This window comes from Hippichthys cyanospilos, chromosome 10 (genome assembly GCF_059441005.1).
Source record: "Hippichthys cyanospilos isolate Australia breed blue-spotted pipefish chromosome 10, RoL_Hcya_1.0, whole genome shotgun sequence".
NCBI lineage: Eukaryota > Metazoa > Chordata > Actinopteri > Syngnathiformes > Syngnathidae > Hippichthys > Hippichthys cyanospilos.
This window is the reverse complement of record NC_142378.1, coordinates 13,690,436-13,714,214: the sequence shown is the minus strand read 5'-3', so window position 1 is coordinate 13,714,214 and position 23,779 is coordinate 13,690,436. Positions and strand designations below refer to the sequence as shown.

General features: G+C 37.5%; 1 protein-coding gene across 3 annotated transcripts in view; it reads left to right on the top strand.

Moving 5' to 3' along the window:
* Positions 1 to 23,779, top strand: part of hmcn1 (hemicentin 1) — a 90,216-nt gene that overhangs the window by 2,207 nt on the left and 64,230 nt on the right. For all 3 annotated transcript variants that reach the window (XM_088425172.1, XM_088425174.1, XM_088425173.1), the window contains exons 2-11: positions 12,479 to 12,549; positions 14,853 to 15,011; positions 15,094 to 15,216; positions 15,793 to 15,964; positions 16,160 to 16,266; positions 19,540 to 19,660; positions 19,793 to 20,056; positions 20,142 to 20,286; positions 20,467 to 20,588; positions 22,370 to 22,639. In XM_088425172.1, coding sequence (XP_088281298.1) covers positions 12,479 to 12,549; positions 14,853 to 15,011; positions 15,094 to 15,216; positions 15,793 to 15,964; positions 16,160 to 16,266; positions 19,540 to 19,660; positions 19,793 to 20,056; positions 20,142 to 20,286; positions 20,467 to 20,588; positions 22,370 to 22,639 — 1,554 coding nt within the window. The remainder of the gene's footprint in view (positions 1 to 12,478; positions 12,550 to 14,852; positions 15,012 to 15,093; positions 15,217 to 15,792; positions 15,965 to 16,159; positions 16,267 to 19,539; positions 19,661 to 19,792; positions 20,057 to 20,141; positions 20,287 to 20,466; positions 20,589 to 22,369; positions 22,640 to 23,779) is intronic.

Genomic DNA, 23,779 nt, shown 5'->3' with positions numbered 1-23,779 from the left:
CCCCTGTTTGTATACTACTGTAAAATCGAGAATAATGATGCAGCCCTAAGCAATTGTACCATTGTGGAGGATTGTGAAGAAACAAGCCTTAGTTGACATCACGTCCTTGTTCTTCAGACTGGAAAGCAGTTTCGAGTCGTGCATAGTAGTTCAATCCATTTTACCTTAGTTACATCAGCACAGGAAAATTGACCACATTTCTAACAATTAACTAACAACTCGTTGATTAATCAATGTTCTTCTCAAATATTTATTGAACAGTATGTTTTAAAATAAATGTATTTAGGACATTAGGTTAATGCATTTCACAGAGACAAAGGCATCCAAAGGGAGCTGGGAGATTGTAGTCTAGTGCAGTGAAAAGAGGGATTCCTATTCCAGATGTTTGTTTTCCTCAGCTAAATTTCCGCATGTCACAGATTCTTTTTAAGCTCATTTTTGCAATCATTTATTTAAGAAGGCAGCTGTGTTGCCTAGAATAATAATTATCCTCTGGGAGAAACTATGCGGAGTGTACACAAATGATGAATTCATTATTTCATGCCTCTGGGGAAAGGCAAAAATGTCAGATCATTAGCTGATAATAAAAGGAGGCAACAGTAGTATAACGAGGCTTAATTCTAAGCAACTGTTAGCCTGACCAGGAAAAGTCCAATCACACAAAAGCTCTATTGTTGTCTTCGTTGATGTCCACCATATGACATCTATTTCTTTCTCAACGTTTTTACGAGGATATGCGAATGTGTTCTCCAAAACCTTCGGGGAACTAACTGGAGGATGAACAAGAGCGCAGCGCGCTGCAAGCCAAAGTAAGAGAACATTTCCCCAAATGTTCTTCCCCAGTGTCTGCGTCGTCCTTCCTTGACTATGTATTTTCATTTTGCGTTCGCAGAGAAACTCTTTTATTATTAGAAACGCTGTCTGTTAGATTTAGATGCCTTTCCTCTGCTGACCCGGGATGATAAAACAGTCCCTCCTGTTTGAGTTGGCTGTCTTTAAATCAGAGGCCGGAGCAGTGGCACAGTAAACATCCAAAAGTGTGTGTTTGTGTTTTACCGACCCTGTGTTGTGTGCTTTAGTGTGTATGTGTCAAGCGAGTGTCGAGAGGATGCCTGGATATGTGGTTCAGCCAGGAAACCCCCACAACCCCCCGACCTTTCCATCCTGCTGAGTGAGAAAGCAAAACGATACTTCACAGGTTATTTGACTGAGGCGCAGTCTTGCGTATTTGGCACGACACACTCAAATGAATCTGTTGAAAGATACCACTCTAAGCTTTTAGTCCTTCGCTACATTTAAAAATCAGAATTTAGAGACCTCAATTTTACTCTTTATTTTGCTCAATGGCAAGCTTGTCTGTCTCTTCTGTCACGTCCGTACCAGGAAATTTTGTAAAATACTTAGCCGAAAAGCCTTAGATGCAATACCTGCAAGCTCTGAGTTTAAAAACTAAGGTTTGTTTTGGGTGTGGTGCCTTTGACATGTAATGTTGCATGCTTGTAGTCTTCACTGATTGTGGATTGTTTTATAGACTCCGAACTCATTTCTTAGTATTATATTTTAGGCACTCTTGAGACGTAAATCCCTTGAAATTGCAAATGATCTTTAACTGTTAACTCTTCTTTTTTAAGTGAAAATGAATGATAATTGTATTGATGGATATGATATAGACATCAGCATGGGATTGGAAACTTATGAATAGAGGAAACAACTTGTTTTCGTCCATATATATATATATATATATATATATATATATATATGTATATATGTATATATATATATATATATATATATATATATATATATATATATATATATATATATATATATATATATATATATATATATATATATATATATATATATATATATATATATATATATATATGGGCTATTTAATGTACAGTGTTGGTATGCATCCATTCAAAAGCCACATTTTATAAGGCACTCACCCATACTGTTGGCAATAGGTGTAAACATGGTTCAAACTGCTGTATTGAAAAGAGGCCGTTGTGCTAAATGGTTTTCACCTTGAACTATTTGGGAGAGCAAAACAAAATTGGAAGTTATGGAATTGATTGTGTTCTTTTAGGAGGCAAACAAGCAGCAACTGCTTAAATGCAATGCTATGTTTCATATAATTCAGAAAACCGCATAAAATTATATGGTGGACTGTATCAGGCCCTAAGGGTTTGAGGCTGACACCTGTGATGTGTTTTCATTGGCTCAACTTTTTGGTTGTAATGATTGTCTTTTCCAAGTCACAAATTAACTTTAGTCACTGTCAATTACAAGTATGGCATCTGCACTTTGCAACTTTGTTTTTATACATACCAGAATGCAATGGTCAAAAACAGTTAAATGGCACATTTTTATATTCAACCAAAATCCTGGTGAAAACTCTCTAAAGTTGCGTGAAAACCCTTCATGTAAGAAACCATAAAAGATACCAGAAAATCTTACCTAATTTTAAATCAGCATGTTTCAAATGATTTTTTTGTGGATGTTTGTCTTCTGTGGCAAAAACGTTATAAAATAACCAGCCACAAAAATTGGCTGAGTGCTTAAGAAATGCATCAAATTTAGAGGAAATGTTTTGAGAACATAACTTACTTTATACTTGTCATTCGAGGAAGAGGTTTTGGACCCAGAAGTTGACAAGACACAACATGTATCGAAAACCAGAACTAGACTCAGAGACTAGACTCAAAACTATAGACATGTAAACTATGCAAAACCAGGAAGGCAGGTTGGCATGACATCGTCATCACAGGAAAACATTGCATTTATCGCAATGAGCCTTTCCCCATTTTTCCTTTTAGAAAAATATGTTTTTAACCTCACCTGCCTTGTAAAGATGGTGCATTGTAGTGATTAGTTCTGCTAGGTTGATGACCTGACCTGACTGGCCATGCTCTCTAGTTGAAGAGCTATCAAAGCTTAAAGCGTGTTGTGATGAAATGATGGTTTGGCTGATCAAAGGCACTCATCTCAAGAGCTCCTTTTGTTGCTACTAATTGTCAGCCATCCCCTTTTACCTTTGTGTTCTGTTTAGGGCAGCCGTTTATGTCGGAGGTGCCCCACCTATGTATGTAAGATTACAAGGAGCCTGCTTCTGACTGGACACTCAGTAATGATGCTATTAGACAGGAATGTCAAAAGATAGATGAGGAGCTTTAGGAGAACAGAGGAGTGTGGGTGACTGCAGTCTGAGTGTTTCATCCTGGTACAGTATTTTAGAATGGCTTTATATTTTGAGAATGTAAGCGGCCTCGCCCAAAGTGCCTCGGGGTGCTCTCAACACAATAGCTTTACAATACATTTAGCTTTGTAATTATTGCTCAAGGGTTATCCTCCTATTATTCAAGAAGGAAACACATACCTGAAATTTGTGGGGAAATGTTCATCCTTCTCTGTTCTATTGGATAAAGTAAGACCATAATTTGTCTTACTAAAAAGGTAGAACATGGTACATTGCCATTTCACAGGAAGTTGCAGTACCAAAATAAACTGTTACACGAATGAAAAACATTAATATTTCTTCGTACGTTTATGACAAAATAGACAATGTATTGTCATCTTAAATTGCAGACCTATATATATCATAAGTCTCAGGTCAAACACATGTTATTATAGGACATTGGTCAACCTCAATTCAGAAACTAGATTATGCGCTCCAGGGTCAAACTGTGACACTTTCAAAACATTCAAATATTTTTTAAGGGTGCATTGCCATGCCATGTAAAAAATGTAATGCACAGGTGATTCATGTATCAATTCTCATGTACACCACTAAGGTCTCACCACTTTGAATGAAAAACAAAACAAAAGAACAACACATAAAAGAGCTGTCAAATCCTATCGTTCTCATAGAATTGAGCCCTCGTGAGGAATGTTAATGCCAATGACAGAATGTCCCAGTGTCTTGAAATGACAGAAGTGAGAGCTTTGAGACTGCCCTGCAAACCCAATCATTCCTGTGCTTCACCTGCAGCCAACTCGGGTGATTTGAAATGGAAATATTCAATGATTCAGAAGGTTTGATGGATGTAGTACACATACATGGTATTTATGAATGAAATGTGTTGCGTTGAACCTTGTGCTTGTGTTCGAAACTGGCTTACAGTTTTACTTCCTGCTACTTTCTGCTAATTGTCACTGTCAGACACAACACCAAGATACTCTGCTTTGCAGACAGGTCTGCCAAACTGGCAAACATAAACCTGGTGATGATACAAATATAATCTTCTGCAAACAACCAATGTGAAAAAAATGCAGTGAGGAAACAAGACAATCAACATGAACAATTATATGTTGTGTTAACTGTAACATAATACCGTAAACTGCTTAGTGATGTTTTGTTAGACGTCAGAATTCAGTTGCCCTCCAACCAACGACTGTGTTAATTGATTTGTTAGAGGTATGTTTTTCCTTGGGGCCAGACATGTTTATCTGACTGCTAACTCCTACCATGTGTCCACTGCCTAACCAGCCATTCAGGCTTTTTTTGTCAGGGCTGACCACCCGAGGCATGTCAGGTGATTTTCATCACAGCTACCACTAGTTTCCTCATAAGGAGCAGCTTTTATTTTCCACTTTTACACTCTATGTTGACGAAATGAGCAGGGAAAATGTTTTGAGCCATGTTTAGCAATTTGAAAATAAGTTGGGCATCTTACTATAGCATTTTACTACCCATATGCCATAACCCTAAAACTTACTGTAGACCCATTCAGTGAAGGTTTTCAAGCATTTTCACAGCTAATTTCAGCAGTGCAGATTAATGTCGAGACATTTATTAAGGAAACACTTTCAAAATTGCAAACTAACCCATTTACAAACATTTTACTTTCTGCAATCTAAATTGCTCTCTTGTTGCATTAGAACCCTTTGATCTCGTATTACCTGATGCAATGCCTATTTTACATCTGTCTTGCACGTGCAGTTGTTTTGTAGACCTCTCATTTCTCTCTGCTTGCTGCATCTCCAACTGTGTAAGAGGTAGCCTGATTGACAAGAATGTATGCTTTATTAAACACGTGTCAGGACAGAACACGTGCTGGAGGAGTTACAGGCTGCCAGGGTGAAGGTCAGGCTTCCTGTGGGCCCTGGCCCATGCTTCAGTGATGTTGGGAGGTGAAGTCTTATATCATAACATCCCATCTCCATGGATGAGTGGTGGACACCACCTTACGTCAGTCTTTAACAGAATAGTTTGTGTCAGGTGATGTGTATTTCTTTTGTTGATTTATATGTCAATATAATGCACCAAAATATATACTTGTCAAATTGTTCTATCATGAAAGGAGCAAAATTTGGACCCAGGTGCAGACAGGACACAAAATAGCAGAAATAAATGATTTTATATAAGAAGTTGAAAAAAAAATAGACATGGAAAAAGACCAAGAAAATTAGACTCGGTAGCTAGACTTGGAAGGAAATTAGCCTGAGAGCTTGATGTACTGACGATGTGTCACTAACACCTGAAAGCAGGTGTGTTCATTGTATCGAAAGTTAATTGTAATATTGGTAGATCACATGGACATAACAGCGATTGACAGTCTAATCTCGAAGGTAGTATTAGTAGATCACGCGACAAAACCCAGGTGCAAACAGTGGGTCATCCAGTAACCGATGTGGTTGGTCGGAGGGGACGTAGCGCAATATGGCAGCCTTGCCTACGTCAATCTACCCCCAGGGCAGCTGTGGATGCCAAATGTATTTAAGCACCACTGGCGTGTCAGCGCATTAGGTGAATGTGTTGACAGTGTAAGCGCCGGTCGGTAGAAAAGCGCTATATAAATGCAAAGAGAACAGCGGAATATCATATAATTAATGTTCTCTTTTGCACTGCAACTTTGCAAAACCCAAAGTTGCTTCAGTAAGCGCTGTAACACAAGCTGGAAATCTCTTAATAAGCAACTGTGTGTGGTCTACTCTGCTAATCTGCTGCATCTTGGGTTTCTTTGTCAGGTTTAGCAAGCATAATTGTGCTTCGCCTTTTAAAACAAACAAGATATTTTATGCAGTGCAACACTCAGTCGCTGTTGAATGCACTCGTTATAAAGTGCTCAGTCAAGAGATTTGCAGATTTGTGGTTGCATGTTGCCATTTACTACAGAGCCTCTACTTTAGTTCAAGTAAGCAATTTGAGCAATTAAGTGAATGAAATGATTCACAGAATCATGCCCAAGCAAAATTGGGCTTAGCCACAAAATATCTCCGTGCTCGTTGTGACCTTTCAGTGACAAGCCTTTAGAGATTTTGTAACCAAACAACACTCTTTGTCGGTTTGAATCCTTAGCTCCAGCATGTCGTCAAGGAGATGAATAGAGCATCTGTCTGACCTCTTTGCTGTCGAACAACACAGGGGAGATGTGGTTTGTTAAGATGTTATTTTCACGCCAAAAAGAGATTGCCACCATTTTTTAACATTATTTGTCTTTATGAACAGTTTCTAAGAAAAGTTAATGAAGTTGTGCTGAGTAAGGAAAACGCTATCACAAAGACCTGGGGTCATAAACATTGTCTGAACTTTTTCTTGGATTACCAGCACTATGAAATATTAAATCTGGTCCTGTGTGCCTTAGAGTTCTGCAAAGATTAACAATACCAAATTCATAATCATTTTCAAGGAAAGCCAAGGGAGAAATCTATGCTTGCCTGTCTCCATGAAGTTTCATCTGGAATTCATCAGAACAGCAATTTTAGGTCTCATCAAACCTTTTATGGTCAGAACAGTCATCAAATTGTTGTCAAAATGATGATATTGATTAAAATTGGAAGGATTGTTAATTGAATGCTATTTCCCTCTTGTGCGATGAGTTTCAATTCTCCCCAAATAAGCAGATTGTGATAACTTGATCCAGATGTGTTTACGCTGTGTGACCCATACCCAGAACAAAGAGTTCAAGTGCATGGTTGAACAGCCATTAAGCTAGTGGTCAATAGTGGGGACAGGGGCTGGACAGGGTCCTGAAAACTTCATTTTATCCCTCCTGGGGGCACTCACCTTTGAATTCCACTTTGGAGCATACTGTACACTATATTCTGTCTACACACACATACACACACTGAAATCAAAGTTATTCCATATTATTACGTGCATTTACATGATGAAACAGTTCTGTAATGAAATCCGCCTCTAATCCTGTTTTATTTCATTTTAATTGAATTCTTTTGAAAAGGTGTTAAGTGCTTTTGAATTGTACTCTGTGAATTAAAGTGTCATTTCTTGAGTATGGATTGAATTTGCTGACAGCATGAGCCACCCCTGCTCACCACTCACCTCTGCAGATATATTTTATAATAAACTGAAAAACATAAAAGAGCCAGTCTTTTGAACGGCTCACTTAATTGAACCGTTCGAGAATAAGCCAGTAGTGTCCCACACACAAATGTTTCAAGACATATCCCATTGCATTTACTAAACCCTGGTTTTGCTTGACGCATGAACGTTCCAGGCGGAAATCTAGTTTCACGTCTTTTACTACCAATTTTGAGTTGTCCTAGCGAGGGTCAACACATTCATCTTGTCAAAATGAATGAATTAATTATCAAATTAATCCAAAAATATTTTAATCACTAGCAGTTGTTTATTTTTTTGTTGTACCGCATAAAAGCTTTCAAATGCTCCAATTTCAGCCTCTTAACATGGATTCATTAATTCATTTTTTTGTAGTGCTTCATGAAAACCAATTGATTATCTTCTATATTTAATAAAGAAAAGCAAGCATCTGCCTCTACTTTGGAAAACAATGATTGAACCAGTGACTGTATCACATTCAAAGCGGTTAGCTTACAACATCAATTCCGCTTGCGTGATGTTTTTGCTGTAATATTTACTTGGAAAAAAAAAAAGGAAAATTAATTCATCCAAAATGTCATAGTTTAAATATTACAAGAAGAGATTTTGAGTAAATTTTACCCATTAAAAAAAAAAGTTCCAAAAGAGTTGAGGAACTAACGCAAGTAACGTTTTGTTGCAATAAACATGTAAAAGATGTTCTCAAAAACTCTACTTTTAAAATGAACTATTTTTTTTTTTCAAGTAAATGTCACTCCCCTTTTTTTTTTGTTTGTTTGAATGCAAAGGTGATACCGATGATTTTGTTAGTGGAAATAATGCCTTGTCCAAATATCGCAATGTTTATGTTGGTGGAGGGCAAAGGAAAAGCATGGTTGGGATGGGTTTGGGACAAAGTGGGCGGGAGAAGACGCTGGAACTCTTGTGCATGCAGAAAGCGAAATAAAAAAAAGTATTTAGTGTCCACAGTATAAAAAAGTATTTAGTGTGCAGAAAAATATACACCAAAAAATTTGAGATTTAAAAAAGCGAAATAAAAAAGTATTTAGTGTCCACAGAATAAAAAAGCATTTAGTGTGCAGAAAAATATACACCAAAAAATTAGAGATTTAAAAATATATGATAAATGAATCACAGGATCGATACTTAAAAGTGAGCACTTGGATCAAAATATTGATGTTTTGGTATGAAACTGCCCATCCCTAACTGAATGTACGTCTTCATTGCCAGTGTAAAGGCCACCCATAGGTACAACGAGTCTCATAAATGTACACCCAATGATTACAAACCCTGTGGAGTCATACGTCTTCTGTGCGTGTGTTGCTCCAATAGCAGTAAGCCTGTAAAAGGAGTGACTCGTATTTGTTTCAGAGCTGTCATCACTCCCTGGAACAAGTGCTTTGTCTTTTTTGCATTAGATCTTCAGTTTTCATTTCATGTGTGGATGTGTGTGTGTGTGTGTGTGTGTGTGTGTGTGTGTGTGTGTGTGTTTGCGTGTGTGGATTACCTTTTTGCTCAAGTCAAATGTTAGTGTAGGATGTAGGCCGCACATTCTGCAATACTTCATTGTATTAAGTGGACCGGTGCCATGATAAGCAGCCTAAAAACATGGTGGTCCTTCTTCATATGGGGGAACTTTGCATCACACGCTCGTTTTATAGTAGATCAAAAGAAAACTCTGATGCCATCTCAGTCACTGCAGGCTTGACGTCAACTTGGATAACATGTTAGGCAGTGATTAAAAAGGTGTTTTAAAAGAGCCTAGTTTGCTGACATGAATGGACAATACAAGAAGGCAGCAGAACCAAGGCAAGTTTGCGCTTAAAATTTCCATCTTGTGTTTTCCTCCAACAAGTGGAGATTTTTCTGTTTAATAGATGGCTTGGCACATAAAACATTTAATTGGTGTACTGTATGTCTGATTAAAACCGTAGGACTCTGGAATAGCAGAACAGAATAGCAGTGGAAATGTGTACTCTTACTCGGCATGCTCGCTAATCTATGATTAACAACGTGCAGATCCACATGTGTTCTTACAGTGGGGCCAATGGAATGAATTACACCCCATGGCTGATGGTCACTGACAGTGACTCTTGTTCTGGCACATTTTACCCTGAGTCAGCGCAATGACAATACGCAACGTGTGTTTATAGCCTTTGTTGCCTTTGAAGTGCCGTAACAGCTACTTGTTGTGAACTGAACAAGTGAGTTCCAAAAATTGAAAACAACCTCACTCCCCTTTCTCACACTTACAGATGAACCTCTAAAGTCAATCGCCGCTGCTTGTTGCCATTGTACAATTTTGAAATGTACCAAAATCTTTGTCCCAAATGAAATCCAAAACGAGCAATTGAGCAGCAGCACTGAAATGATTTGCGTTCAATGTCAGAGGTTTCAAAGACTGTCTTTTTGTTTTGTTAAACTCTTTTATGAAGGGGAAGCCGTTAGGACACCGGTGCAAAAACAACAAATGCCAAGTGGTAATAATTGTAAAACACTGCAGCTGTCCCTTTTACTTTTGAATGAATAATGACTATAAATGAATAAATACATGAATATTTTCTTCTCGGTGAAGGTTAACCCTAACCCTTGGCCATATAGATTAATCACAGATTAATCATTTTCCCAAAACAATAATAATTCTTTTCATCCAATGTTTGTACCAAAAAAAATGTGCACAATGCTCTGCATGAAGCAGATAAAGGACGTAGATGGCATCACTGGTGTTGTGCTCAATAAATGATAACAGAACCATTTTTTTATGTCCCTGGTAGAGGACAAGCTCTGAAAAAAAAAATGTATGGCTGCTCGACTTTTAACAACTGTGCTGCCGTCTAAAAATAATTTCCTGTCAAGACATCCATAACAGTGACCCCGCAGACACGCACATCTGAATTCCACGCTTTTGATGCTGTAAGGAACCAGAAAGTCACACTCCAATGAATACAAATATGGTTTCAACCAATTTAGCCATAGTCTGAAGTGAAAAGAAGAAGTGGATATGTGCCCACTTTTAGTTTGCCTCATTAGATGACTATTTGAGTGTTTAATCTTACACATGATGTGCAGATGTGGGCTGCATTCATGGCATTACAGACGCATGTTGTAAGAATACCTGAAGCTTTGATGATTTGCCAATCGTTCACTTATGTCAACTTGCATTACAAGCAAAGTTAGGGAAAAGGAAGAAGTGCGGATCTTTATTTCTGTTGGCCCAATCTATGCTGCTAATTTTTTTCTGGTTGTTCCCGACAATTTTGCAAGCATTGTTTCATCTGAGTTCCTTCACGTAGTTTTGTTCATGCCAATCATGTGTTCTTTATCCTTTCCTTTACTCTCCTGCCAGGAATGTCGTCAGGTTGCTCCTTTACAGCATGTTGTCATGCACAGTTGATTTACGTCATGTAAATTTGATCTGGAATATGGTTCTTAACCTTGTTGGAAGTGATGAATTCCATCAGTTTCAAATGCACATTCACCAAATCCTTCCTTCTAGTGAAAAATAAAATAAGATAACTTTCAAATTCAAGGCATAGGTAGGCAATAGGTTTTTTTTTACTGGTTCACAAAATGAAACACGTATTGACATCCACTTGTTTATGGAACAAAACAAACACAGTGCATAAAATCACAACAAATTAAATACAGTTTACGAAGATGCAAATCAGTGTGACTTCTCCTGTCTGCCTCTGTGAGACAAGTGCACATATGCATGGCTTCACCTTGGGAAGTGCCACTCTCAGATCATTTTCCCTTGTTCATTTTCTATGTTTTTAAGTCCAGCATCCTCGAAAAGAATTTCTCAAAGATACGTTGTATCAAATTGTATCAAAAATTGTAGGGCTACTTTTTTTTTTTTTCCTCGACATAGTTAGTATGGATTCTAATATTAAATTACCAATATAATTTTTTACAAATTTCACAGTTAAATATATGCATATTTGGCACATTGGTGATTTAATGTCTTTATATTTATGATTTGTATTGTACAGACATTTCAAACCAGGAAGTAAAACATCTTGTTTTGACAATATTATTTATTATTATTATTAATATTATTATTATTAGTTATTTGACAACATATTTTGTTTGTTGTGTTTTGTTTATCAGACATTCCTAGTTTGTTTGTGCATATATATTGTAATCCATGCAATTAGGATGCCCTCCCTTCACCACACGCCTAGATGTCTGCGGTCTTAGCATGGACAATGGCCGTGCTGACTCACAATAGAGTACTCTAAAAGCTTTTTATGTATCACTATCAAGTTCTGTATCTGTATTAATGATTTGGGTGCGCACTGTACTATCCCAACTTCTGAGTTAAGGCCAAGTGATCAAATGCAGGACTTATTTTTAGTTTATTTTGATTTCTACTTATCGTCTAAAGCTACAAGGGAACCCCAAAGTGGCTCCCTTGTCAGCTCGTATTCTTTTGTAGCCTTCAATAAGACTATTCCCCAGACCAGATGCAGATGCTGAAATAACTAGCTTGACTTTAAAAGCGCTTAGCAGCTCACTAATGGTTACAAAAAAAGTCTGCTGAGAAATACAGCGGCTACCAATGCAACACTGCAATCCCAAGGTTCTCCAAGGGTCAAAGCTTGATCAGAAATGGCTTCATAAATGTGTCTCATCTGTAGTTGATACACATTAAGTATGGTGAAGCAACCAAATTTTGAGTTAAGTGTGATTTTCTTTGTGTGTGTGAATGAATGGGAACCAGTCCAAGGTGTATCCTGCCTCTTGCCTTTAATCAGATGGGAAATGGTCCACCGCATTCCTGACTCACTCAGAATGTTATAAGTGGTAGAAAAAGCCTTCATTTATTTGAAGAAACAAGTAAGTTGTAAGAAAGCTGTAGATTAAAAATACAGCCGTTGATGTAAAAAACAATATTGTCTCAGAAAATTGTGATGAACTGCAATCTTTTGAGCAGTTTACAGGATTTTGATAACTTCAAGCATAAATCACAGCATTCTATTACTATCTTTAGATGGACTATAGAATATTTGATATGGCCTGTAACCTAATGAGGAGAGAAATGGTATGATGAAATTTGGACATGGACCTCATTTAAAATGGTAACTGTCTGTGAATGTCAAAAATGATCAAAAGACTGTAATGATCTTTGTTGTTCACTTTGTTAATCCAGATTTATGAAATTCTTTGCAGAAATCGGACCAGTAACAATCACAACAGACCCAAAGAAATTCCAGTATGAGCTGAAGGAGCTATATGTTCAGGTGGGTTGAACGGGTATCAGGTTTAAAGAAGTTTGGACTTTGGCAAAATTGAAGTCATCTTGCAAGAAAATTTAGGCTGAAACTTTTATTAAACATGGATAATGCGGCTTTGTAAATCATACTGCTGCTTTGCATTTATAAGATTATAAAAGTTACATCTTGGGGATGTTTTTAGATGTGGAATTACAATATGTCATAACAGTAACCAGGCCAAAATTTAGCTAGGTGATGATGATTAAAACTCCTTCTTAATCTGTAAGTACTCACCATTGTGCACATTGCAATCAGGACTTTCTCTGACAAACGGCAACAAAGACAGAGTTTAGAATCCTTCAGAGTATTTTAAAGAAAGCTGTTGGTGTAAGTTTTTGACATAGTGGTGAGTGAATGTGTCGTATGGCATATGGAAACAGTCCGGTTTCCACTTTATTGGTCTCGCTAGCATGTCTATTTGTCCTTTTTCCCTTCCACTTGTCCAAAGATGTATGATGGATCATTTTTTAGGATGTTTGTTGATCTTGGAAACAGATGTGTCACGAGTTTAGTTTTTGTTTTTTGTTTTTTTTTGAGGACGAGGATGTCAAAGTCCAAAAGTGGTCTGAGGACAATGTCATGCTTGGAATCAGGTGGAGGATGTTTGACCCTAGCAGGCAGCCACACAGATATTGACCAAAGAATAACCTCTTGAAAAATCTTCTTGCTTTGTTGTTGTTGGATTTTTGTTTCGCCTTTACGAGATGACTGACTGCATGCCCCCTATTTTACAGTTCTACACCAGCATAAAATTTTTGTAACGTAATTAAGTACTATATACCAGTAAAAATTATTGAGTTGTGTCAGTGGACTTTAGGTTTTGTTTTGTTTTCCAGACTGTTAGTTTTAATATACTGTATTTACAACTTGGATATTTTCATCTGAGTGATACAATGTCTTCAGTATTAGACCTAGCCTGGAGGTTCTGAGTTACAACTCTCAAGTCAGGCTTTTTTGTGACTTTTGTGATTTCCCCCTTAACTCAATAATTTTTTTTTACTTATATTTAAACTGTGCTTATTGGCACACCACTTCACTCCACAAAAACCTCATAAATTTTCGTCAAAGAGAGGAATTTGCTTGCTGAAACAGTACATTTTGAGTCAGCATGGTTTGTTAAAATGTGATCAGTAAAAACAACTATTGTGTCAGGTAGTCAGCATCAAAGTGTGCAAAGTCATTTATGTCTAAAACAACAGCCTATGTGAAGCACTCTCGTGCTGCTAGCTAGCAGCTAATTTATGCTAGATGCAGCTATAGTGGAGCCCCAGGCTCCGGTAAACACCGACAGCAGGTGCTGTATGTCAATGTCAACGTCTTTAGGTCATTTATTAGCGCCCAAAATTGACTATTGAATGTGATATCAAAACAACGTAGTGTTGTTGGTATCGGGAGTTGGGGCCAACCACTGCTGTGGAAAGACTAGTCAAGCTATTACAGCGCAAAACGGTGATAGGATAAAATTCAAAATGAAAGCATACCGTAACATTCGTATTCATATTTTATTTGGTAAACTGACATTTATTTTGACATGGAAATTTTATAACAATGTTGTGTTATTCACTTTATTAGTAGAGGTCAGGAGTGACAGTTGCAGTAAAAAGATGAGTCAAAGTCAATGTGAACATGATGGCTGGCAACTAGTTAAGAATATACCAATAAAATGCTTATTACCAAAATGTAATTGGAATTGGTGACGGATATGTTATCACCCTGGCTGTATGGATGGTTTTGGTCAATAGTTTACAAGGTGACACTATTGTGGACATTTCGAATGTTTTTACAGCAGTGTTACTGTAATGTTTAAGTATAAACGAGACTATGAAAATTTTGTACAATGCTGTCTATTTTGAGTGTGTTGGCATGCAATTGTCGTATGGCTCAGACAAAAGGGTTTTGAGTGATGGATTGTGTTTGTTTTCCAACAGTCCAGAAGGCGAGAATAGAGACTGTTTTCATCGTTATTTTCTATTGAAAACTGTAATTTTTAAATGTACTGTTTTACAGATAGAACATATTTGACTCGGAAAAGACTGTACTGTATTTGGTCCCTGTCTAAACTAAGCAAAAATGTACAATTTCCTAGAATGTCACTCTGTTTAGACCAGGACCAAACATAGTCGTTTGAGAGTCATATTTACTCCACAGGCTTTACTGTGTACATGTGCTATGCTTTTTAAGAGTACAAACATAAATATTTTTACTATTACTTCTGTAGAGTTTGCTTATTAGAATTTGTTGTGTGCCAATGACACCATTTTCATTGACAGGGTGGTGGTGACTGTCCAGAGATGAGCATCGGTGCCATAAAAATTGCCCTAGAGATCTCACTGCCCGGATCCTTCATTTACGTCTTCACAGATGCTCGCTCCAAAGATTACAAACTGACCTATGATGTCCTTCAACTCATTCAGCAGAAACAGTCCCAGGTTGGGCTGAGACTGTATTCTTAACAAATGATATTATGAGATCATTGTGATCGATGTTCTTATCTATGACGTGTGTATGTAGGTTGTGTTTGTGTTGACGGGGGACTGTGATGATAGGACACACATTGGCTACAAGGCATATGAGGAAATTGCCTCCACCAGCTCTGGACAGGTCTTCCATCTAGACAAGAAACAGGTCAATGAGGTAAGAGTGTTACCAAACACTAATGCGGGAGTGCATTTCTGTACTCCTCGGAGCTTTGAAGTGCAAGTTTTAAGTTGTCTGAGTCACGGGGAAAATATTTTGATTCACAAAGACATGCCTTGGTCACGGTGATAAAATCAGTCAGTCGTGGCGAAGCTGCAGAATCGAAAAGGAAGCAGACAATTTACGACTTCTCGAAATGTGTCGTTCATCGAACTGCAAAGCAGTTTTAAAGTTGTCATTTAATAAATTATGCATGTAGTTCTTGTCAAGATTTACAAATTATTTTAATTTACTCAAAATGGTTTTAGACTCTTGGCACAATTGGACATAATTAATGACTGGATCTTTAGCAATTCAGCCAGTGTGTGGAGTTAATTTGCGTAAAGAAGCAATCAATGGAAAATGGTGCAGAATAATTTGCTACAATTGTCCACGGTTCTGTTGATTTACTCTCGATTTGTCCAACATGTTGTCTAAACAATATTTACAGACAAACAGATTGCAGATAGACTGAATCATCGCCATGAACAAATATCCTGCCAAAAATTGATGGCTACAAAATTTATGTTATAGGTTTTGAAGTGGGTTGAGGAGGCTGTTCAGTCCTCAAAAGTTCACCTGTTGTCAACGGATCACTTCAATGGGGTCAGCAACACCTGGCGGATTCCCTTTGACCCCAGTCTCAAGGAAGTCACTGTTTCCCTCAGTGGCCCCACACCAGACATCCAGATCATAAACCCCCAGGGTAGGATGATTGTTACATGTGTTCAAATGTCTATAAGACTGCAATCATAAGCAATTATACTATGCGGATTGATGAAAATATCTCACTCTATATACAATATTTAACCATGCATGAGTAGGATTTGAAAATTAATTTATGTTGACAGCATCTGCGAAAGGGTCAAATTATCACTGCATGTTCATGTATTGCCTCCAGGGAGGATCATGGGGAAAAGTGATGGTCTCACCGAGCTGTTGCACATTCCCAACTCTGCCAAAGTTGTTAACATCAAGGACCCGCAGACCGGATTGTGGTCCATCAAGGTATAAGATCGGGTTTCTACCTGCATTGTGGATTCAATTACATACCCTTCCTGTGCTAAACTTTCTTTTACAAAGTCTTACAGCAAACAGTGCAGTAATGTGGCTTCTGAAATTGAATTCTTTAATATATCAGCGTGCTCAGGTACAGTGACAATTTATCAATTTGATGTTCATGTATTCTGCAAGCAGTTCAGGTAGATGGACAGTATTTTTTTGGACAGGCATCCTATAACACCACCCTTTTATAGTTAAAAACCAATGGCACGCTTCTATCAAAATGTTGCTGATGGGACATCACATTACAGCACACAGTCAATGCCAGATGTTGTAAAACGACAAATATTTTTACCTGAGTGATTTGTGGAAGGGGCCATGTATTCTTCAATGACATTTACCCTCCAAGTTTCATTATGCGTCAGTGCTCTCTTGATTTACTGAGAAGCCTATGAGCTGAAGGACTGTGGCATCACTTAAGTCATCCCAAATGACTCAAGTGCTCCAGTGAAACATTTTCTTGAAGTTCAATGATTTAGTTTAACACAAGGATTTGGCTATGTATCGAGCCATTGGAACACCCATCATGGTCAATGAATTCATAAATAATGAGCTCTTTGTTGCTCCTAAATCTTATCGCCTGAGCGTACCGAGACGTTTTTGACAATTTTATGTGCTCAACATTTGTGTTCCAGCACTACTGTGTTCAGAGATTTGCTCTGAGTCCAATTTTCTCTTACAAGGCATAAACTGGGTCACCAGTTCACAACATTTGCTGTGCTCTCTGCACACAGTTTACTATGATCTTACATCTCTACTAAATTAGCTATATAGGTGTGTGTGTGTGTGTGTGTGTGTGTGTCTGTGTTTGCGTGTGTCTGTGTGTGTGTGATACATTTTCACAAAAGCAGTCTTAATTTGTCGAGAATAGATTTGAGTTTTGAGAATTCAATTTTTTTAACAGATATGTCCATTAGGCTTTCACAACACAACCTTCTTACAATCTCAGTTTTCATTTCCTAGCAGCCAAGAGGTTCAAATTGTAATGAAAGTGTATGCAAATAAGGGAATAGTAGATGATGTGCAGGAGTGAACGATAAACGTGGCGAAGCTGAATTTGCTTTTTTTTTTCAAAACTGGGGATTTCAACTTGGCAACGTTCAGATTGCTGTAATTTTGTTAATTTCAGATACCTCCATGTATTTATACATATATATTATACAATTTAACATAAAACTTGACTGAAAAAAAACACTGGAAAATATAAATGTATGGCAACGCTAACATCACAAAATATGTTTCATGGCAAATCAAAGTCTTGGTATGTTTCTGAGTAAATCAAAGTAGAAAAGCAAAACCTATTGGAAATACAACCTCAACTCAAAGACCAAATTCCATTCCTGAAGATGTAATGACTAGATGCCCCCATGCAATGATCCATATAAATTGTAATTTTTTTTTTTGTACTCATCATGCTCTGGGTAATAGTCCAACTCTCATCTCTTGCTTCCAGTCCAACGAGGCCCTTCCATTTTACACAAGAAAGCAGACAAGCAGGCACTCTTATAGTTCCAATGTTTTCATCATCAGTCAGACACGGAGAGATTTGGCAAATAAGAAATATTCAGCATGCAGTGTATTACATCTGGAAGACCTTTTCAACATGTGATATGTGAAATATTTATTACAGGTTTGTGGTAACTTCAATGCATTACATTCAAAGTCTTTTTTCTCATTTGATCGCGAATGGTATCTTTCTTGACTCAAAAAAAAATGCTTTCTTGTTCAACATAGTGTTAACAGTAGAGCTCTTTGGAACCCGTCCTCTACAGCTCTTGCTAGCTTCAAGAAAAAAACAACAGGTGTTTCCCATAAATATGATTTCCAGGATTTCTAAAAGAACTATGGAAATGCACTTTATTGGTGTTTCACTTATTTTTAGTGGTATGGAGGAAGGTCCAATTGTTGACCTGTCCTTACCTAGCTGTCTTTCATTTAGTATGTTAGTTTGCAATATTCAATTTTTTTCATTTCCAAAACATTTGGTATCATTATTCACTGAAGCCTTCAGCATTAGCTTAAGTTCAGTTGTCAATGTGCTCACTTGTTGACTAGCTTCATGTGTTTTCTTTACTGTTATGCTATTGACAGAGTTCACCCACTGCCAAGCTGTGACACCTCCAAGGTGTTTTGAGTTACTGCTGCCTAACCTATACTTCATTTGTAATTACTTGGTCTCCATGTAGGCCAGGCATGAAAGAAGACCCTTTGAGCCATTAGATGGTTTTGATTATAGTGCTTGTGCACAACTAGCTTGCATATGAATGTCAGACTGAAAGGGTCATTTACAAATTGGTGAGGAATTATAAGATCAGGTGTTTAAATGCCACACAGTCAGACTGAATCTAATTGGCTTGTCTATTCTTGCATGCACACCAAAGGAAGTTATAGAACAGACCTCCAATCTGTTCAGTCTGTCATCAAAAATCAATGCCAACGAACTGTTAATAATGATTCACAGCCCTGATTTTTAGTGAAATCCAGACAGAGTAGCATTTTCCCTGCCAGCCCAGTCACAAGGAAAATCTGATGTCAATAGCCTTCATTTGGCATTGAATGAGTTAAATTCTTCTGTGAATAGACAGATCAAGTCAGTTACTTGCTGTAAGTAATGTATATTTTAAGTTTGATGTATGCCAACAATGCATCACGCTAAGTGGAATGGTTAACTGATTCGCTTTGACGTCAATAGCTTTCAGTAGCCGTGAACGAGTTAACATATACAGACATACCAAGCACCACACCATGAGACAAGAACACTAAGAGCCAAATGGAGTCAATTTCATTTAGAGAATAATTACTTGATCAGAGACCATACACAGGGTGGGGTGCAGTGTAACAGCAATACTCCAAAGGAACTAAACCCCATGAAAAACATGCAATAGCTGCCTGGAAGTAGTTAGCGAGTAGACTCAAACCAATGGGAAGACAGCACATCCATCCATCCATCCATGTTATTTGGAATTAAGAGCACAAAATTTAAAACTATACAGCTAGGTTTTTGGCATTTTTTCAAAATTACGTAGCAACCAACAAGGAAGCTAGCAGGACTAAAACCTGTGAGTCGTTCTCTTACTAAAAGAGCCATTCTCAGTAAAAATGAATCTTTCTTCTTTGTAATACTTCATGCACATGTCTATAAATTTTGGTTTTGCCACATGGAAACTCTTAATGAAATATCCCATAAGATTTTTCCCATCTTTTATCTCTTAATTGTAGACTTCTAGCGAAGGAAGACACTCAGTTCGTATCTCAGGCCTCAGCAGCATAGATTTCCGAGCTGGCTTCTCTCGCACACCCACAATGGATTTCAAAAAGACAATCAGTCGTCCAGTTCAAGGTTAGTGAGTTGAAATGATTTTTCTAATTAGTGAAGGTCAATTTTCTATTAAATATTTTTAATGTTGTACCATCATCTCACGGTTTTCAACATTCAATTTAACACTGCTGAAAAATTCTATTAACATTGCAGGTGTCCCCACGCATATCCTGCTGAACACAACTGGGCTTTCTCCACCTGCTCGGGCTGACAGGCTTGAGCTCTTGGCAATAACAGGGAAAGTCATTAAAACTCTGCCAATTCGCTACTACCCTGAACGCCAACCGTACAGTCTCTGGAACATCACAGAATTTATTCCACCAAATGAAGCATTCTTTCTTCGGTTGACGGGATATGATCGAGATGGGTTTGTTTTTCAGAGAGTCTCCAGCGTGTCCTTCTCAAATATTATACCAGGTTGGTGACGCACGCTGTACATACTGTATTTTGACAACATGAAGAATGAAGGGGAAACTTTACTTTTCGATGTATCTCTCGTTAGATGCCCCGAAGGTTCTGATGCCAGCAATCACGCATGGTTATTATCTGCAGAAAGGGGCTGTTAGATGTCAAGTGGAAAGCCTGATTCCCTTCACGTTACGCTTCAGCAATGATGGAAGAAGACTCGGAGTTGATCAACTATTCAGGTTAGCAGAGACATTGTCAAGGGCATGAAAATGATTTCAATGATTGAAAACAGCGAAAGTTATTTCACGTTGAGCAATTATCATACGGCAAACCTAAAATTGACTTCAATGTACAGTACTATAATGCTGAATACCCTAAAGCTCTGACAAATCATTATTAACCATTATTAATTATTCCAGGGAGTCTGAAACAGCATCATGGGAAATAGAAGTTGTAACTTCAAAAGATGAAGGCTACTACGAGTGCATTGCTGTGAACAGCGCAGGGACGGGACGAGCTCGCACATTCCTGGATGTGTCAGGTATTCACGTGTTTGAGCTCAAATCACTCATACGTCTGAGTATTTTGTGAGTAGGTCCAACTCCCCCTCAATCCATTCGGACTGCATGCAATAAAAATGAAATTGGAACGTTGTTTTTGATGTTTTTTAATGGAAAAAAAATAATTAATTGTATCTTTGTGAATTTCAGATAGTAAAACTTGCTAGAACACAATGAAACCATATGAGTCATATGCTTTTAGTTGTGGCATTAAAGAATAGAAATCCATTTCTCAGTGTCTCGCTCCTTTGTTGAGCCTTGTATTTCACATTACCGACGAACAGATTTGATACAGCGTGCTCCAGCATGGTCACTAAAAGTCATTTTTGTCCAAACGCTGTTTTCCTAAATTCTCCTGTACCTGTACTCCTGTACCTGTACCTCAAAAGAGGCCAGAGATAATTTAGGGGGGACAGCTATAACTGTGAAACGTACAGTGGGTTGCAAAAGTAATCAAATAAAGATTTTTGGCTTTTTTTAAACAGCAAACCCAAAAGCATAACTATATTTGGTAAGGATTTTACTGTATTTGTTTTACCAGCAGTTATCAGATGGCAGTATGAGTTGTCTTGTGAAAGCACTGAAGGGGAACCTCAATTTTTAACAGGGTTTCTGCATGTATGAGTAAATTTAGTTTAATGTTTTTTAATGCTGCGATAGGAACAGTGCTTTTTTGTTTCCAATTACTGGTAATAGCAAATTAATTGGAACATCATTGCTAAATTGTGTCATAGTGACTCCTTTGCAAAATGTTATATGCTGTTATTTTGTGAAGTGTTACACAAAGGCGTGTTGACTTAACGGATGGAATTTGACTTGACCGTTACGGAATTTTAAGGAAGACAATTGAGAAAAAAAAAAAAACACAATGTTACATGATCGATTTTTAGGAGTTGCTGATTAAAATATGTCTAGAGAGATAAAAGTGAAAAGTTTGATAAATTTGAGACAGATGACCGAATATTCTGTTATAAGTCTTGTTTTCATCCAAAATTATTTCACAAAAGGTATATTACAAAAAAGTTGACAAGCACTGTCATTGACCAACAAATTGTAACATTTTTGTGCAATTCTTAACTATTTTTACGAATAAAAATCTAAAAGATGCAGTATAGTATTCAAGCATTCGGATTCATGCAATCATGTTTTTTATTATTTTATACAGAAGGCAAAAAATAATCACACATAATTATCATTTTCAGTCAGCATTGTTTAGTTTTGTCACAATATGTCTTAAATACTATTTATAAAGTTGTGGTTTTTATCTCAAAATACTTTTTTTCTCTGGCGCCCGAAGTGTTAAAACATTCATTAAAAATTGTTAAACATTTCCAAGTTTTTGTCCATTTCTAAATTTTTGGACTGAGACTTCCTTTTGTTTTTTTAACCTTTTAAATACCCACAAAAATACACCAAAAATATTTTTATATTTCTCCATTTCTTAATGGATTCAAACCATTCTTCAACTTCAAAATGTTCAGCTCACTTACTGGATACCATTTCATATCCTTTAACATCATTCAATATCATTCTAAGTTATTCCACATTTTCCATTCAACCCTTTCTATCTTCAGATGGATTTGCTTAAGGAGTTACATTCTTTAGTTAATAATTGAAACAAAAAAGGGGAATACTGTATTCCCAAGTTCTTTTGGATAATGCTGCGGTTTCATGCCAGTGTAGAACGTCACTCGTCATATTAACTTGTTGCTAGTAAAGCATTTAAAATCCATGCTCCCATTATGATGTCATTCTCGTGCAGAGCCACCTCCTGCTATCACAGTTCAAGGCAACGTAACAGCTTCGCCCGGATCCCGAGCTGTCCTCACCTGCCATGTTGTCAGCACAGTCAGCTTCAACCTGACTTGGATAAGAGAGGGTCTTGATGCCCGTTTGGACCCTCGGGTACACGTCTTGTCTAACCTTTCACTTCAAGTGTCTTCTGTAACGCCAGGACACTCAGGCTGGTATGAGTGTATAGCGGTAAATGAAGGAGGGATGACAGCAAAGCGAGTCAACCTCATTGTGCAAGGTAAGGGGAGTTTTTATATAGGGATCTATTTTCTCTAAATGAAGACAAATACTATTGTGTTCCAAAAACATTTTACCTCCATCTCTTTGTGTTTCGAATCTTTTCTGAAAAAAATTCAATTCTGTTCGGCCCAGTTTGGTGTCGCATTACAACAGACAGGAAAGACAATTCAGCGGTTTATGATTATGGATGATACAGCCTGTTTCTCACCTCTATTATAGCTCAGCTAGAACATGTTTAACAGGATTGAGGTCTGAGCCACCAAGTATGCCCACCAAATTCATCCTACCATGTTTCCATTCATGAATGTTGTTTTATACAAAGGAACACTGAGAAGGATAGTCATTGCTTATCAAGCATATCTTCTAATTGAGTGATTGCAGTCTAACTGATAAAACTAGCGTCACAGAAATGGACACGCCTGCGTGATTTATACTAGCTGACCTCACACCTCTTTGCAAACCCAGCTTCCTCCCTAAAATATGATCCCACTCTGTTTACACCTGCCTTACTTCCTTCTTTGACTCACTATAATTCACTCTAATGCTTTATTGGACATGTGAAAAGATTTATGCCTTCTCAATGTTAATATTTTCCATTTCTAGATAGTTCTGCTTTTCACATTTCAAGAATCAGGAGCTACTTGTTGCCTTAATGAAAGAAAGTATCAGTCGCACCACGGTGCATGCCAGGAAATGTTGATGCAATACAGCAATTAGATCTTCCAATATCGGATAATTTCAGCCAGACCTGATCCATTCGAGAGTCAGGATGAAAGAAGAAAGAATAAGAGGGAGAAATAATCTGTTCTGATGAGCATTCTCTACTGTGTTTACTTTATTAAACAAACGTTGGCACTATGACAAGTTCATTCACATAGGGTATGGGGCGTCGAAATAGTTTTTACAGTTTGCGCCAGGTTTGGATGCTTATCCTTTAGAAATTTATATCTCCCTGTCTTTTTATGCAAGCTTTCATTTCAGTCATTTCATTTCTTTGGTGTCTGCCTTAAATCAAAGACTTTGTCTTCTTTTGTGTGTTCCACATTGCCCACTCCCTCTCTCAAACAGCTGTCAGCAAACCCATAGGGAGGTTGTAATTACCCCCTGCTCTTTGCTATCATAGTCATTTGCCTCGCTT